Raw genomic sequence first — 18775 nt, 5'->3', positions numbered from 1 at the left:
GCACTGAGAACTTTAAAGGTACACAGGAAGTTTATTAATAACACTTTATACACACAGTACCTTCAGGTAGTTCTCTGGGTGGTGTCGTATTGAAATTAAGTGACGCTAATTTAACTGATGAGCACAAATGAAAACGTAGGATAGGGGCACAGATTGCAAAATTATTTCTGCATTTTAGCCATTGCTGAAAATATCTGGTGAATATCTGGCAATATTCAGCAAAGGGCTTAACCTTATCTCAAAAGGTTTTACTAAGCAGTGACCAGTTAGCCATCTAATCGTGACTGACTTTTAAGATGGTGGCAGAACTCCAAACTAGATTAAGGTACTGTGTTTTTTTTTTTTTATAAACTACCTGTGCACTTTCAAAGTTCTCAGTGTCTTATTTTAATTGTAAGGGCCTCAAGCTACTTTAAGCTTGTTAATGGTGTAAAAATAATTATTTCTTTGAATGGGCAACATAATGCCCAAATCACTAGAATTGTAAGGCTATTGGTAGTATTGGTTAACTGTATTTTGGAATGCTGGGGGTGAATGGAGGTGGGCTATTCAACAAATGTTCATTCCATTATCAGGTTTCACTACACCCCAGGTTTATTTCACACTGGATTTTTTTTTTTGAAGGCACCATTCACCATTGCAGCAACAAGATTGTCAGTCAGTTAACATGACAAGAATGTTGGATAAGGACCAACATGCCTCATTCCCAACTCATCTGATCCAAAAGTATTGAATAGACAAATCAATCTGTATCAGCAATGAGCCAGGCAATAATCAAAATTCTGCTTAATGAATATAAATAAAATCATTTCAGCAATTTCAGCGTTGCTTCTAGTGTTTGGGTTGCCACCCCACTTCATCCAATCAAAAGCATTGGATAGACACAAGCATTCAAAAGAACACAGTTCTACTGATGCACCCCCTCTATCCCACAATAGGCATTGTTCCAACTGGTTCATGGAGTTTATCTGCTCCAGACTCATTCTTTTGGAATGATTACTTTTGTTCAGGGACTAGACAAGCTGTGTAAATGGGGTCTGTAGGTTACTCTGGTCCTAAGTTATGAAGCTAAAAATATATTCATGTAGCTTCCAACTCAATGCAGGCCTCATGTTAGAAATATATATAAAAATTAGTTTAAAAATAACACTGTTCTTAAAACCTTTTCCATCATGAAAAATAAGGACATGAAATTACTGTCCAGCCCTAGCCCAGGCATATATTTCTTGGAAAAAATATCATCCAAAAAAGGCTTACATACAGATTTCTTACCCCACCCTGAATGGTAGACAGAGGAAGAAGCTCTCCAAACAAGCTCAGAAATATGTGCAGGTTTTTGCTAAGCTGTTCTGAAGCAGTACATCCAAGTACACTACAGAGAGTATTGAATATATGGAGACAGTGCTGTTCCCAAGGAGATTAACACTCGTCTCCTGCTCTCACACACTTCCTCGCTCTCTCTGCACTTGCCATTTGTTGTGTGAAGGAGGTAGGATGACTGGAGCGGTTCAGAGCTGATATTTTTCAGGCATCTGTGAGCAGATGATAGCTGATAACTGTTTCTGCTGGAGGACACTTCTCGACATCGCCTCAGTCTGGGTCATACTGATGCTAGGATTCATGCCTACCTGAGAAGAACTGCTCTGCCAGATCTGATCAGCATCATCTCCGGGAGAAGAGAGACTATAAAGAATTTTCTTGCACACAATGCATAAAAGATATAAGAGCAGGCGACTATGAAAGGAAAGTTCTTTGAGCTTTAAAAGAACTCTACTGTAAATTTAATGGCTGGGCTGTGAGATAAAGTCTTTTCAGCCATTTTAAATCTGTGTTTGGGTGTTTTTGGAAATTAAGCCAGGTCAGGAGGAGACAGTGGGATCAGATTTGGTAAAAAAAATAAATAAATAAATAAAAAAGTGTAGCATGGTCACAAATAGTGGTGTGCCATATCGTACTGTACGCAATAATATCGCCAACATGTTTGAACATTGTGAACGATATTATAGTCCTGAAATAATGCGCCATCAGGGTACTACTTTTTGCTGTTTTTAGCAAAAGAAAAACTCAGTTAGGGGTGTGCAATATCATATCATATGCAATAATACAATTTTACACATTTTAAATGTGTGAAATATGTTGAAATATGTTTTTTAATTCAGTGTTTTGTCATATCGCCACAAAAATACCATGAAATATCGTGATATTATTTTAGGGCCATATCGCCCATCCCTAGTCACAAATAAACTGTTTGGCATGGGAAATGGCCCATGACTTTTGCCATGTCCTATGAAGCTAAAGAATGCTGCACTGACATGCCAGATTATGTGGTTGGGCCCCCGTATTTAAATGGAGATATGATTTTTGCTTTTCTGTCACTTTTCTGTTCTCATGGACAATTCTAGCCAGATACCGCTGGTCACAATTACCAACCATTACCAACAATTGCACTGTCTACTGAGGGTGGTAATGCCTTCTAGAACATGCTAGGACACACTAGGAGGAGTCCCATAGATGGGATCCATATAAGAATAAGGCAGATTGCAACAATGGGACCTATTTAAAAAGGCAAATTGGGTCCCATTAAAAAAAAAAAAACTAGACCATCCCCACTAAATCCCACCTAGCTTACATTTCACCAGTGTTATCCCCACATGAGAATGCTGGCTAAGATAATGTCATTAACTACTGTTCCTCTGTAAAAGCGCATCAGTTTAAATTAAGTAAATACTAATGAAGAAGGGATGTCCTGATTAAACCTTGTGACCCTGGGCTAGGCCAGGCATGTTCAAATGAATGAGTTTTATCTGCTTTTAAAGTCTGAGCCACTTCCGATTCCTAGCTGTGTTGTAACAGAGTGCCCTCTGGCATCCTCTAGGTGCCATTAACAGACATGATTCTGTACTGCCGCCTGTCACAGCGAGGACTAAGAGGAGCAACTTGAACCTAGTGGCACTTTGCCTTGTTCCAGGCATGGGCTAGAGCAGGAATAAAAGTTGAAAATTAAAAAATTTAAAAAATAACTCAAATAAAAACTATATACTTTGATCATATACACCACCTTACCATGAGACAAAACATAATTTTATAGATCAGACAGACTATATAGATGTGAGTTTCTCCTGGTGGAAAAAGTGTAATCTGTGACTCTGTTGATCAGTCATGTAGTGTGCAAGCCACGCCCACTTAAAGATTCCCGATAACAGGATAACAAATTACACAGTGTAATGATCACAACAATCTGTCTGCTCTCAAAGTTGGCTTTGTGAACCTGGCACAGCAGAAAAGGGTTGGCAGTGCCAGGTTTTACGAAAAGCAAGCAGGTAATCCTGCTGTATGATTGATCTTACTCACGTATTGATTTAAAAACCAATTTATTCTTCTCGCCCAGTCAAGTACAAAATGAAGTGGAAGATGTTCTTTCTCCCTAAATGCTCTAAAAATGTTTTTTTTCTGCTTCAGAAAAAAATAGCAGGGTCTCCATGCTCAGTCTGCATTTCTAACCTAAAAACAGGTGTTACTTTACTTCAAAGGCTTTGAAGTGATCAAGTGCTTAGAGCTGACCTGCTTCCTTTCAGCCTGAACTGGTTTTTAAAGTTACGATTCACGTATTGTCCAGAGACTTGTTTGGAAAGCATGCTCACACTACCCTCTATCCAAATAATCATCAAACGATGTTTTTGCATGCATAGCGCTCTTTTGATGATAGCGGTCTCTCAGAATTGAAGCTTGTCAAAGAACTCTGGGGAGAATCTTAAGCAAGTTCGGATTGTTTACGTATGAAAAACTTCACCGAACAGATCCAACCCAAGAGCCTTTGCTCAGCTACTCTAGCAAACATCTTCAGGAATCTACCTTTTACCAGGGATGCATCATCACTGCTGTCATATAAAATATGGCTGTGCAACCCAGTAGTGATAGCGATAAAGTATGGTGGCTAAGCAGTGAGAGCAGCTCTCAGCAGAAGAGAAAAATTCGGGCATTTGTATAGAAGATGCTTCTGCTACTTTTAAGTTGTATGTCTGGCTGCATTTTGGCTCCAGAGGAAACAATAAACAGTAACAGAGTGACCAACAAGATACAAACCATATATAAATACTGTAAGTAAATCCTACACGTGACTGTTTCATAGGCAGTTGTATTAATCCCTTAGCTCTGTACTGTATTTAAAAACATGTTCTGTCTCTGTTTGCACTTCAAGTATAGTCTTAATATGACTGGTTATGGTTATGCATAGTTAAATTACAAGAGATTTAGGAGAAAAAAAACACAAACCCTAGGCTTAATATGACTGTTTGTGGTTTGCACTTATTGTTTGCACTATATAAGACCTAGAAAAGTTTTATTTTTATTTTTTATTCTTATTTCTACTTCTTATAGAATCAATGTGTGAGAGAAACCAGTCTGTTAAGTTTGCGTTATATGATTTGGTCAAATAAAACCCTAGTTTTCAAGCCATTTTTTTTTTTTCATTTTTGACGTTTTCTCGTCTCGTCTCGTCTTGTTCTCGTGAACCCAATATCGTGTCTCATCTCATGATATTAGTGTCTCGTCACACCCCTATACAGGTGTGAGCATTTCCAAGCCATTGCCTGATCTTTATAAGCCATTTGTCTACTGCTAACTAATGACTGCCTTTGGCACATCAGTGTACACTGCTGGGTCTACCAGTGGTCCCAACTATCAGTCTACAACAAGTCTACATGGGTAAAAAGGTGTTTGTTAGAGTAGGGAAACGCTACCATAAACAGGGCAGGCAGTTTTCCAAAACACCTGAAGGTTGAGAGCCGCTGGATACCTGCTGCTATATATATATAGAATCAATCAAGAGCCTCAAGATCAATGAGAAATTAAGAGGCGTCTTCCAGCAGTTCCATCAATAGTGAGCTCGTGACTTCTGCAGTTACTCGCCTCAGGCACAGCGTGAAAGACATGCCTGCCAGATGTTCCTCAGCCCCCTTATGCCCCCTTATGCTCGTCCCCTCATGTACACACACACACACGCACAGCTTCTCAGGTTTCCTTCAGCACGCCACTCAGTTTCAGTTGGACGCAGTGCCATCTGTGAGTGCGGTGGACGTCCGTGTTGTGCATGTTTCACACAGATGCCACTGGTGTTCCGAGTGCACTTTCCCCCTCCCATAAGCGCACGCCCTTGAAATGCAGAAATCACAGGAACATCTATAACGTCAACAACAAATTTACGGTTTTCTGCTGGATCTCTGACTCTGACTTCCTCTTCTACTTTCTATTCCAATCATGTCACGTTAGGAGTGTGTTATATCGTGTCGTACACAAATATATACAGTTGCAACAAAAAGTCCAGTGTGGTTTTAGTTTAAGCAGACTGTGTTTGTCTATTGTTGTCAATTAGATGAAGATCAGAACACATTTAATGACCAATTCATGCAGAAATTCAAGTAATCCCAAAGGGCTTACTTTCTTTTTCTTGCAACTGTATTATTTTTAAATGATGAAAAAAACTCCATATTGTGATAATAGTGGTAGCAGCCTATTTTGCTGTGATACTTCAAGGGTGTTTTTTTTTTGTATAATTGTTAATAGGCGTTTTCACATCTTTTAAACTTCAGACCAGAGACCGAACCGTCATCGTTATATTATATAGATTTGGTCTGATTATTATTATTTTTTTAATCCTGCAGTTTAGTGATCAAACTAGTGGTACTTTAGCACTACATCCTGTCACACTGATTGGTTTGTAGAATGTTACTTACACTTCGGCATTACAGTTTGCTTTTCCAGGTCTTCCTTTTATTATATAAACCCTTATTTATTAGAAGGGTTAATCTACAGTTATAGTAGATACAAGAATCACAAGCATAAGCATTTGCATCCATACTAAGGGTGGGAAATATTATATCGTATACAATATATCGTGACACAGAAATATCATGATATTAAAAATCCATATCGTGATAATAGGGCTGTTCTGTCTTAAAAGTAGTCTATTATTTACTGTGAAGCTTTAAGTGTATTTACTGTATAATTGTTTTAGTTTGCAGTTTATATGCATGCACTAAATATTCTGCAATATTATTTGCTGCATTATATTATTTTATGCTATATTATTTATTTTGCCACATTATGATTATTCTGTTATACTATTATACTATATTCCTGAAATTAATTAATTATTTTAATTTTCCTATATCGCCAAGTATATCGTTATCGCAAAAATACCCTGAAATATCGTGATATTATTTTAGAGCCATATCGCCCACCCCTAATCCGTACTGCTGTGTAATGCTCCTGCACGCAACGGAGAGTCTGATTTTAGCTCAACAATAATATTTTTTTCTTCTCCTATTGTTCAATTGATGGGGAAAGCGTGCCTCAACTTCCTGTAACTGTCCCAAAAGTCTGAACCATCTACACAGTTTTTTTTTTTTTTTTTTTTTTTTTACACTGCAGAGTAATTGGACCAATTGGTTTTTCACAGCACTTTTAACAGCTATTTTTTATTTTTAAAACAAACCTTTAACATTGATTTAGATGCAGTAGTATGTTCATGAAATGAATAAAAAAGAAAGTATTGTCATATCTCAAAAATAACCTGAAAGTGTTTTAATATATTTTCGTGCCACATCGCCCACCCCTTGCCTCATATCTTGTCAGATCTACCAGTCTTCTTTGCAAATCTCAGTTCATCTCAGTTTCTCTTACACTACACGCAGTTTAACACACCAGTCGCACGTCGGCTGCAGTTCTTGTACATGCCGTCTCTCTAAGCGCCGCAGCGCCGTGCTGATACGGTACCCGCTGTCTGTGTATGTTTGTTCTTCTGATGGATGTTGTCATGGTTACAGATTTAAGGAGTGATCTGCTCCACTTTTAGGTGCTGTATTTTGGGCAGCAGTGACGTGCCTTCTTCAATTAAACTGTTCTCTCCCTCAGAAAGCTTTTCAGAAGCGTCAGCGAGATGCTATGTTTTGAGCTTTGAATTGTGCTGTTTGTGTACACAGTACATGTAGTACGTTATCAGAATGGAGCAGCGTGTCTCTCTAATTTGCAGTCTGGAGAATTAGCCTAGAAATGAGGCTAATGTTTTAAACCTCAAAAATAGAAGTTATTAATGTGAGTAAATCATAGTAGATAGTAAATAATTCATAGCAGATATTGAGTTATTTATAGTAGAATCAGAAAATCATAATTGTTAGTGAATAATTCATAGTGGATACTAGGGGTGAGCAATATGGCCCTAAAATACCACGATATTTCATGGTATTTTTGCATTAACAATACTACAAAATACTAAGTTAAAAAAATATATTTCAAGAATACACTACTGCAACAAAATGGAAATAAATAACTCATAACTAATATATTAAAAAATACAAGAATTTTATCAGATCTGTAACAGAAGTCAATGATCCAGAATGTCATGATACTAATAATGCACTTCAAATATCTTCATATATTCAGGATTAAAATAAAATAAATGATACTAGACAGATATCATCTGTCTCCAGTAGATATATAATGGGAAATGAGAACAGTGTGAATTTTTTCGTAAAAAAAAGTTGTAACCTGATGTGATAATTAGGACCGGGTGATATGGCACGATATTTCAGGGTATAATATCATTCACAATATTCAAAAATGTTGATGACATTATTGCGTACGATACGATATAGCACACCCCTAGTGGATACTGAACAACTCAAAGCAGATATTGAGTGATATATAGTAGAATCTGAAAATCATAATTGTTAGTAATTAATTCATAGTGGATACTGAACAATTCATAGCAGATACTGAGTAATTTATAGTAGATTCAAAATAAAGCTCAGCTGTTAGTGAATAATTCTTACTAGATACTAAAAAATTAATAGCAGATATTGAGTATTTATTTCTGAATAAATTATAACTTATATTTAATAAATCATAGTGGAGTCACAATACTTCTTAATAGGTACTTAATAATCAGTGGATTCTAAATAATTTGTAGCAGATTCTAAAAATATGAAGAAAAAAAAATCAGTACATACTGAGTATTTCAAATCAGTTATTTATATAATTGACATTAATTTGTAGTTTTGTCATATATCCAAGAATATCCTTATTGCAAAAATATCCTGAAATATCGTTATATAATTTAAGGGCCACATCACCCACTCCTAATGTGCATACAATAAAATAGAGTCATTTTGGCCACCTCTACATGCAAAAGACGGCATAACAGCCAGCAAACTTTCTATAACCCTGTGTTATTTTACTTTCTCTGCCACTTGCTTGGCTTTTGAGCTTGACTCTTATTTATGTGCCTCCATCATTATGTTTCAGAACGTGTACTACACAAGCACTCAGCTGCTCTATGTGGGCATTCTCAGCCCCACCATCGACGACGACGACAACAAGTGCCTGGTGGACGTCAACAGCCGCCCAAAGCTGATTGAGTGCAGTTACGCAGCGGCGAAGCGCATGAAGCTCCACTGGCTTTTTACTCAGGTAAGAGCCCCTTACAGTGCAGCACCGCAGCACCACAGCACTTCCAGGAACAATAGGAGGCATACCAGAAAAAGGACTCAGGAGAGCTGAGAGAGGAGAAAAGCTGAAAATTAGCATGGAGGTACATTGTGTGAGGCAGAGGGCTGAGCGTTTGTTGAGCCACTGGGAAGAATTTTGCTCTATGTGCTAATCCAAACCTCTCATTAGAGTACACGGAGGGCAGCCAGATCCAAAAGAGCCATCCAATTGAGAGTCACACACGCACTTGCATGCACACAGCCTTACACACATTCCTCATCTTCATTTGCTTGTGAACTGTAAAAGCATCATAATGAATGTTCCTGTCCCCATTATGTTCCCGAGCCCCTGAACGATGTTGCATAATGAAGGCCACATCAAACCAGTTGACTGAATGAAGCTGCCAGTCGTACGTGCAATTAAAGCAGTTTTAAAAACAATGAGCTTCTGAACACGCTTGTGACTTCTTCACTACAAAGCAAGAAAAAAAACATGAAGAGAAAAAAAAGTCTGGGGAAAAAAAGAACCAACAGAAGATAATGACTTCTAACGCCATTGATTACACCGTCTGGCAGGAGTTAGACAAGGGATTTGGTCTCTGTTGTTTGAGGTTGTCTTATTTAAGAGAATAGATAATGATGGCTCTTTGCTGTTCTCTTTTCTAGCGATATCAATAATTAACTGGAAAATTGCAATTCCTATAGGAAATGCAGAATGGTTGTGCATCTTAATAGAAGGAACATGGGATAAAAAAAAAACAATAAATACAGAAATATGGGTCAGTATAGCTGTGGCCTGCAGCTTGGGGGCAGCCTGGTAGGACACAGAAACCCTATGGCTTGGGTGGGTGTGAAAATGAGAGAGAGAAAACAGGAGTAGAATAGGTAGATGAGAATAAAAATAAAACTAATGTGGGGAAGTGTAATTGTTCTCAGAGCCTAGTTTAATATAGTATGACTGAAATTATGTAAATTAAAGTGGTTAATCAGAAATACATGGTATAGAAGTAGATAGGTGTGTACCTTTACACCCCATTAATTTTTAAGGTTTATATAAAAATCATGCACCCAATTAAAAAGCTTTATAAGCATACACCATAGAATTAGACTAAACTGCAGTTGGAAAAGTGTTATTAATGAGAAAATCCTGCAGAAACATAATACTCTAAAGAAAAATATAACTGGTTTACATGTTATACTACACTCTAGAAAACAGAGGTACGATATGAGTACTTTTTTGTACTCAAAGGTACGCTCTTCATAATTGTCCCCTCAAAGGTACAATATTGGTCTTTACAGGGTCAGATTTGTTCCCTCTGAAGTACAAAGTAATTTCTAACAGCAATAAGTACAAATTTGTACCATTTAACCTGCAGCCAAAGGTACATTCAGTATTCTGTATCACTGTACTAATGAACAATATATATTTTAATTGCACATTTTTTATTTGAAAGCCAGACAATTTTGTATCATCAAGTTTTTGAGCCATATTTAGTTGATGATGATGTTTATAATGTTTATAATCTTTACTGGCACAAAAACCATGGGTACAAAAAAGGACTTTCACTGAAAGAAACTTTTTTGTACCTCAATATAAGATACAGCCCCAGCGACAAGCTTTGTACTCTTTTAAGTACAAATCTGTACTTACTTTTCTTAGTGTGTAGGCTGTTGCTACATGGTTGCTTTTGTATTCAATCTGTTTTTTATGATGTTGCTAGCTGGTTGCTGTGGTATCCCAGTTGGTGATGTTGCTAGGCTCTTGCTGAGGGTTAGCAACATCATAGCAACCACCTAGGATACCATTGCTATTCTCTTACATGTTATACAAATAAACTTGCCCTGCCTAAGTGTTATTAGGTGGGTGCTACACTATTGCAAGTTAAAGGCAATAGAATTTTACACAGCTTATATGGTGTTGTGCTAGGTGGTTGTTAAGACTGGTCTTATGGCATTCCAGATGGTTGCTATGGTGTCTCTTGTGGTTAAGTTAAGTTGCTGCTGTGGTTCCCTGTGTGGTTTGTTGGGTGTTAATTGAACCTACTAATAGTTTCAACATCCCAAAAACTGCAGGACAAATCAACGACAAACTAAACGCATTATTCTACTATATAATGATACATGGTCTCTGCGTCTTGTTAGTCTCCTACTGCTCCTGTGTTAAATTATAGCCGTACCTGTCCTGTGCACACGCACACACGCACACACACACACACACCCTCTCACCTTTACTCTTCCATGTGCATACACACCCATATATCAATGGAACGGATCGATGCAGTGATAGAGTGCTCTCAAGTTAGTTCAACCCTTAACCCTGAAGCTAAACCTGGAGCAATTATCATAACAGCCAACAGGCCGGTTCTTTACAGCAAATCAATGTGGTGGTCTGGCACTGTCCCACACACACACTCTCAGTCAGGAGAGAGCTGAAAGCTGCCTGGTGTCCTGCCAACTCATGCTCCATCTCAGGTTTCAGGTAGCACACCAGCAGTGAGCACTGCGCAAAATACACTTCTGTACACACACACAGAAGGGAGAGAAAGATTTACTACGAACTCTTTACAAAGTGTGAACGACCTTCACTTGATGTAAACCAATGTATAATCATCTCTTTTTAAAAACTTAGTTCTTCAGAGCAATGTCAGAGACTAAGCACAATATACCAATGTATACCTGTATGTAACAATAAAGCAGAATATGGTTTTAAAATCTGATTTCTGGGAAAACAAATGTGGCAATATTAGCACAGGAAAAACGATAAGGGTGCTTTCACACCTACTGTGTTTTGTTTGGTTCGAACTTTCAGATTTTTTAGTTCGAACCAAAGTAGTAGGTGTAAAAGGGGCCGCAAACCACAGTCTGACTAAAAGACTAAAAGAGGTGTTCTCGGTCTGGATCTACTAAATCTAAATCATGGTCCGGTTTATCTGCAATGTGAAAACACTTTTCTAGATGATTCAACTTCCTGTAATTGGTCAAAAAGAGTCAGTCTTTAAACTAAGCAGAGAAAAAAAAAAGGTGTTGTGCTTAAATCTGACTCAGCAGTACGAACACGAACACTTATACTGGGAATTCATGTATTTATTGTAACAGTAGATTAACCCTTAATAAAGTGTTATCAGTGAGATTAACTCCACATCTCACTATAAACACTAACACTCATAATACACCCAATGGACTATCAACTACCTACGCTACCAGCCGCTATCATTATTATTACCACCATTATATTGTAAATAACTTTTTGTACACAGATGTATATACATGTATGTATATTATGTGCATATATATATATATATATATATATATATATATATATATATACATATATATAACACTATTATATATATTATATAACTATTTATGGTAGATGCTAACACTTCTGGTAGATGCTAACTGCATTCCGTTGCCATGTACCTGTACTGAGCAATGACAATAAAGGTGACTATATCTATCTATCCATCTATCCATCTATCCGTCCATTCATCCATACAAACAGAAATAAAAGGAATTTGAGGAGATATTTAACTTTAACTCATTCTGCTGCAGAGAGCATGTAGGCAAAGGGAAGTCGGATTCTAAAAGAGGGGTAGAATTCAGCACCATAAAGCAACTCGCCGAACTCATAACCAACACTATAGAAACTTAGAGAGACTCTTCCCACATAGCTGAGTTCTTTAGTCCGCTCACTAAATTGTAGTGTGAAACCAAAACTAACTAAATGTAACAATGACACAAACCCTGCTGCAGACTATGGTCTGGTGCCATTTGGTTTGCTGAATGTCAAAGACTTTTAACACTTTTCATATGAATGCTGGTCTCAACACTGTGACAGGCCTATTAGTCCTGCCTAGAAACAGCCTTTATAATAGAGTGTGTTTGTAGGCAGGACATGGAGAGGTCAGTAGTTATGCTACAAAACAGATTTTTATAGGTTTTTACAGGCAGGTTTTTTACCGTTCCTAAATGGAACCCTCACAGAGCGTCAGTGTGAGGTCAGCGCAGCATGTCCGAGTGTAGTAATTCCTCTCCTCGCTTGCTGTATATACAGGTGGAAACACTGTGCCTCAGGTGATTCTGTCTGTCCTGTAATGTGAAATGCTGCATGTGGCGTAGCAAATCAGGGTGAAATTAGGCTGAAGTGAGGAGAATTTCTAGGTAAATAAATATGCTTGCGAGTGTTTGCAGCAGGCAGAGAATATTTCTGACACTGCTCTGGGCAAAATAAGATGATAGCAAACACAGTGTCTCTGCCTGTTTCAGATGCTCTATTTTTATTTAATGAATTTAGACACTTCCTTAACAGGGAGGGAGAGCTCAACAGTGTTCCTTGCTAATAGGGGCTGAAATAAAAGAACCGTTTAAAAGAAAAATCTTCTTAGATGTGCATTTTTTCCTACATTCTCAGACAGTGTGGGGCAGTATGAAGATATTTTACCATATCGTAAAGAAATCTTTTTTTCGTACCTACAGGTGTGCGTTATATCGTATCGTACGCAGGAATATCGCCAATATGTTTTAATAGTGTAATTACAAAAATACCCTAAACTATTGTGATATAATTTTTAGGGCCATATGAGCCATTCACACTGTTCTCATTTCCAATTAAACAACATCTATCCAGTATCATTATATCTGTCCAGTATCATTTATTTTTATTTATATTGAATCATTTTCTTCTGTTATATAATACAAATAAAAATGTAATATATTTTTTATTAAATCACCAAGAATATTATAATAAAAATACCCAGAAATATTGCAATATAATTTTAGAGCCATATCGCCCACCCCTGATCGAACCAACAATATGCTTTGTAAGTATATTTTGGATATCTGTACATGTACGTCATTACAGAGAGTATAAAAAACACTTTTTATATGATGTGCAGCAAAAATTGAATTAAAGTCACTGTACTCTAAATGAAAATCTTTGCAGTTCTTAAGAATCTGCCACTGCTGATGCATTGGGTCTGCATGTCAAAGTATACAGATAAAGGGAGTATTTTAAAAATGTCTTTAAATAATATTTTCTTACCATATCCCCCAGCTCTATGATGCATAATTATATACTGCGAGCAGAGGGTTTTATTCAGTTCGTATCAATATTGTAATTAAAGACAAATTGGACCACAGACAAATTTAACCTTTTTTTTTGTTTTTTGTTTGCAATGTATACAAAAGGAAAACTTATACTGCTTTAATTTTCCATGCCAGATCTACCAGAAGCCACTTATAATTTTCTATACTGCACTCTTGTATACAAAGTACATTTTTTAGTACAGTGGCATGTTAAATTGATGATGTCTGGTGACTTTTCCTTTTTTTTATGTATTACAGGAAAAAGCTTTTGCAAAGTCCAATTATGTACATCTTGCAGTCCTACGTCCAACCACAAGCAAAGGCTGCCTAAAGTTCTCCCTTCTCTTACAGTTTCCTCACAAATCACCATAGGCTGATGGACCTAACTAGCAAAAGTGCTGCCAGTTTCAATAGAAGGAAAACTAATGGCTTTCTGATTTTATGCCACAGTTATCACATTTTCCCAGAAGGATTTTTCCCTGTTGGCTGCTTCCTTTAGTTTGATTTTAACTGAATAATGGAAAATTAAAATGTGTCTTGCGTTGATGATAAGCTGCTGCACAATCCATCATAAAAGGCTGTTTTATAAAAGAACTACAGACAGAAAAGCCAAAAAAAGAAAGAGTGTCTTAAGAACTTTTAACCCTTTAACTTTCTCCTCAAACTTTTTGTTGATCATATTTTCACATTTTGAGTCACTATCATATCTTATAAAGACGCTGTTCAACTTGACCCAACCTAAGGTACTAAGTTATGTTTGGCCAAAAATATCCATATTAATAGATGTCACTGCACCTTTCAAGGCTACATCTTTTACGTTCTCATTCGTAAATCACTCCACATGTATACTGTTTTTTTCTTTAAATGTAAGCTTATTATTTTCAGAATATTATTCGTTTCAGAGGTTTTAAAAAAAATAAATTTATGTAACTTTATACAACATTAACTTTTTAAATATATATATATATATTTTTTAATTATTAACTTATTTATTTGTGGTGTGTGCTTTGATTTTATGTTTGATAAAAGGTGAATTAAAAAAAATATTATTATTGCCCTAAACCAGGGGTGTCCAAACTACGGCCTGCGGGCCATTTGCGGCCAGTTTCCTTTTATGGAGTGGCCCGCGAGGTATTTTACAAATAGAATGAAAGTTGGCCCGCTGTTAAGCAGGATTTTATAATGTGAGATTCAAAGTTTGAACGCTAGGTGTCAGAAACTGGCCAAAGAGTCTAAAAGCGGAGAGGGTGCGCATTTCTACCGCAGAAAAAAACGTCCAAAGAGTCTAAAAGCGGAGAGGGTGCGCATTTTTAGAGCAGAAAAACAGGGCAAAAGTATCTAAAAGTTGCTGTAATTAAGGAGTTTAATATTAAGAGACATCATGAAATGAAACATCAATTAGAAAAATCTTAGTTTACACAACACTGTCAAAGATAGATAAAGATAGAAAGTCAAGTAAAATGGTGTGTAAATGAAAGTAATCAGGAAAATGTATTATTTAAAGTGGTATATTTCAAATATATTTCTCCTTCTGGCCCCCAACAAAAAAGTTTGGACACCCCTGCCCTAAACAAACAAACAAAAATGATATTTTTTGGTGAGCCCATTAGAGGGTTAAGAAAATAATTAAGACTTACTTAGTGTACTACGTTATAGTGTCTCAGTTTATATTGTATTTATTTAATCTTGCCTTATCTTATGAACCTTTCCCCTTTTTAGAGAACTACATTTAAGATTGTTATATGTTCACCTTAAGATTCATTGTACATTCTTTCTTAAAAAAGCTTTTTTTTTTTTTTGGTGATTTTATTGCTTCTGGAAGCGTTGTTTTTGTTCTGTTTGGTCTCTTCTTTCTTTGTACATCATTCTTATCTTTGTCTAGATCTCTTTGAGTAATTATTGATTTTTTTTTTGTTTTTTTTAACTCAGCCCACTCGGATGAATCCCCTGCATGTGAACTGTTTCCCAATCTCTCAGACAGTACACACTGAAGGAATTCAGTGTTTAGAAACAGATTACACACAGAAATGATGAGCTTTATCATCATCTCACTATAGAGCAGTGCACTGAAGCAGGCAATTGCTTTGATCAGTAGCCTGAAGGGAAGTTCCTTAGGCTTATCAGTTGCTCTAGCTCTTTTGCCTTTCAGAGGCGAGTATTGAACACTGTAGTCTGTGTTTTCACGGTGTTAAAATAAGCTACATGGGATGAATAGCACCCTGGCTTATTGGAACACCCAGGGTTTTTCAGTGTAGCGCAGTCAAGCTAGCGCTTCTGCTAATCGCATTGTTAGCAATAATGGAAAATAAGCAGTTTTCAGGAGAGAAATCTATGTAGATTAACATCATGTGCTCGTCTGACTTTGAAAGAATTTTTTATTTTTTTACGTTTGTTTGTTTGTTTTTTAAGACTTTTTAAGACTGTTTTGTTTACTAAGGGGTCACTTAAAATGCACCTAAAAATCCGGTGTGTCTATGTGTGAAAATAGACCGAAAATAAAGGTTCAGTAGTAGTGCGCCTTATAAACCGTAAAATATGGTACATATATAGTGTAACGACCACTAGACCGAATTGGTCAGTAGGTAGGGAGAAAATCAAGCTAAACTCCAGGTCAAATGTAAAAAAAAAAAAAAAAAAAAAAAAACTCTAATGTGGGGAATGCATTCAAAAGCACTTAACATACATTTATAATCTAATTACTGTAGTTATCTGATTATTCAAGTATTCATGTAAGTAGCATATTTCATTTTTTTAGACAGAATTAAGCTCTAAAAATTAGACAATCAGAGAAATCTGAAAAAGAGGACTGAATATTAGCTCAGTAATGGTATTCCTCAGCAAATGCATACTCTTAGATTGGAGTATTCTGGTATGTCTCAGTCTGTGTATGTGTAAAAAAAAAACAGACCTTGGTAGTGGAAATAAGCAAGAACTCACAAGATGAAATGTGTGGAAAAAACAGTACATCAAGCTGCAACATGAAGTGTGGGATCTGTGTAAGGTTTACTTCCAGTCTTATTTTTCTATATAATACATGTATTTAGTGGTGAAAAAAGTGGCAAATTAATGAAAAGCTGCAGAAAACAATGTTTAATTTAGCATGTTTACCAGGCACTATTACTGGAGTAGTGTGATGTGGTGTGCTCATGATGAATTAAACAGAGAGGGAATACCATGTTGTTATCTACTTTACACCAATAAGAGTAATAAACTGGTGTCTTCAGGCTTCTATTACATAGATCAGGGCTATGCATTTTCAATATCAAGTTACTACACAGTTTTTAATTATTTTCTGCTCCAGCCCATTAAATAAACCTGGCAATTAACAGGTGAGATGAATCAGGTGTGCTTGAGCATACAAATACAAAACAGGAAGGAATCCAACACTCCAGGATCAGAACTGCCCACCCCTGACCTAGATGCACGAGCTTCACAGTTCCAGTGCAAAAATAAAGAAGCATATTTTAGAAATATGTCTTGACATATTGACTACATTTGCAGGCAATGGGGACAACTGAGTCAATTCTGTCCAAACTATCACCCTAAAGAATTCCTCCTGCCCGCCAGCAATCACTGTGGTGAAATCTGAATTGTATCTGTCAGGGACCCTGCTGTTCGCCCTGTAGGCCCCCTTTACTGCACTGTCTGACTGGAGAACTGTCAGGAGGAGAGTGAAGCAGTGTCTGGTGCTCCTGTAATCTCTCCTCCACAGACCTGAGATCAGTGCTGTCCCTGCCTAAGGCTCTTAGCCTTCACTTTCTTTCATGTGAGAGCCTCAAACCCCTGCTCTCTGCCATTCCCCTCATGTGGAGACAGTGCCAAGTTTCCCCTCTAAGGAAAGCAGGCGCGAGATGAAGGGAGATGAAGATGAATTTGATTTGTTTGACACGCCGCCTGCCTGCCTTGAAAGCTTCTGCTGGAAGAAGTCTTTGGGTGGAATATTTTCGGCCCAAACTTTTCCATCCTATTTGTCAGTATTGTTTTGCGAGCGCTGCCCGAATCAGACTGTTGCCTCTTCCTCTTCCTGCACTTGCTGAAGGCCTGTTGAAATGTTTGCTATCCCGTAGAGCGTGCGCACTCTGCAGCTCTGAAGTGAATCTGAGCAGAAGAGCTTTAAATTGCTTGAGTCGGCACAGTGAGAAATGGAGACAGCATGAGGTTGAAACAGGCAAAAATACATTCAATATATGTCTATATTCAAAATGTCCTATCTTTTTTTTTTGTCTTCCAGGGAGGCTCCATACAGAACAGGAAGTCGAAGCGATGCCTTGAGCTAGTGGAGAGCAATGACAACGAGTTTGGATATCAGCTGGCACTCCAAAAATGCACTGGACAGAAATGGACTATCACCAATATACTGCCTGGTAGTACCTTGTAATGGATCTGTTCCTCTGAATAGACATTCAGAGCAAAGAACAGCCAAAAAGAAGAGAGAGAAAAAAAAAAAGAGCCAAAGCTAGTACAACACTGGATTTCATCTGGAGGTTTGGCTGAAACGAGGCGACCACAATTGCACCTGGATGTCTCTAATCGAACTTGACATCATATGATAAATGTTACACATTTTACCCCTAGCTACTGTACATGTGCATATGCATCAGCCAGGTTTGGCAGATACTGCATTGTGCATCGATGAAGTTCCACACTGTTCTATTTTGTGCAAGGTAATCTTGGATTTGTGTTGACTCAAAGGTTTTACGGGGCCCAGAGGCAATGGTTTTTATGTATTTTTGGCCCATAATTTTTGCTACCGTGTAGCAAGCTTTGGCAACGTTTCTTGCTGTATTTCTTTCCTTCTAGTGTCTCAGGTTTGTAGGTTGAGATTATTTTGAAATCAAGCTGTACATTTTGGGGACATGCCAATACATTGGAATATATCTAGATACAATCGACTATTTTATATCTACATGTAAATATATTCTCAGTATTTATAATATACGGCATTAAAGGAACAGGTGGTGAAAGAAAAAAACATTCATGTTTGTGTTTTTTTTTTAATGTAATAGTGATGTGTGAAATGCCAGAAGTTATAGTACTTCCTTCTCCCAGATCAAGAGTCTCAGACTGCCTTCATTGAGTTTACAGTGCAGCATAAAGGACCAGAATCAAAGTGGACATGTATTTTATTACCAAGACAGTTACATTTCCATCAAATTACATTAACACACTGTATCTACTCCTGAGACAAACTGAGCCACCCCAGAGCT

The 18775-nt window shown here is 37.2% G+C and overlaps 1 protein-coding gene across 1 annotated transcript in view; it reads left to right on the top strand.

The window, feature by feature from the left end:
- The window catches only part of galnt18b (UDP-N-acetyl-alpha-D-galactosamine:polypeptide N-acetylgalactosaminyltransferase 18b), a 158845-nt gene extending 140305 nt beyond the window's left edge, over positions 1-18540 (top strand). Inside the window, exons 10-11 of the mRNA XM_007254660.4 lie at positions 8302-8466; positions 17800-18540. Coding sequence (XP_007254722.3) covers positions 8302-8466; positions 17800-17946 — 312 coding nt within the window. The 3' untranslated portion in view covers positions 17947-18540. The remainder of the gene's footprint in view (positions 1-8301; positions 8467-17799) is intronic.
- The last annotated feature ends 235 nt before the right edge of the window (positions 18541-18775 follow it).

The sequence above is a fragment of the Astyanax mexicanus genome, chromosome 16 (genome assembly GCF_023375975.1).
Source record: "Astyanax mexicanus isolate ESR-SI-001 chromosome 16, AstMex3_surface, whole genome shotgun sequence".
NCBI classification, from domain to species: domain Eukaryota; kingdom Metazoa; phylum Chordata; class Actinopteri; order Characiformes; family Acestrorhamphidae; genus Astyanax; species Astyanax mexicanus.
Note: the sequence above shows the minus strand (reverse complement) of the source record. Positions and strands in the feature narration are given on the sequence as shown.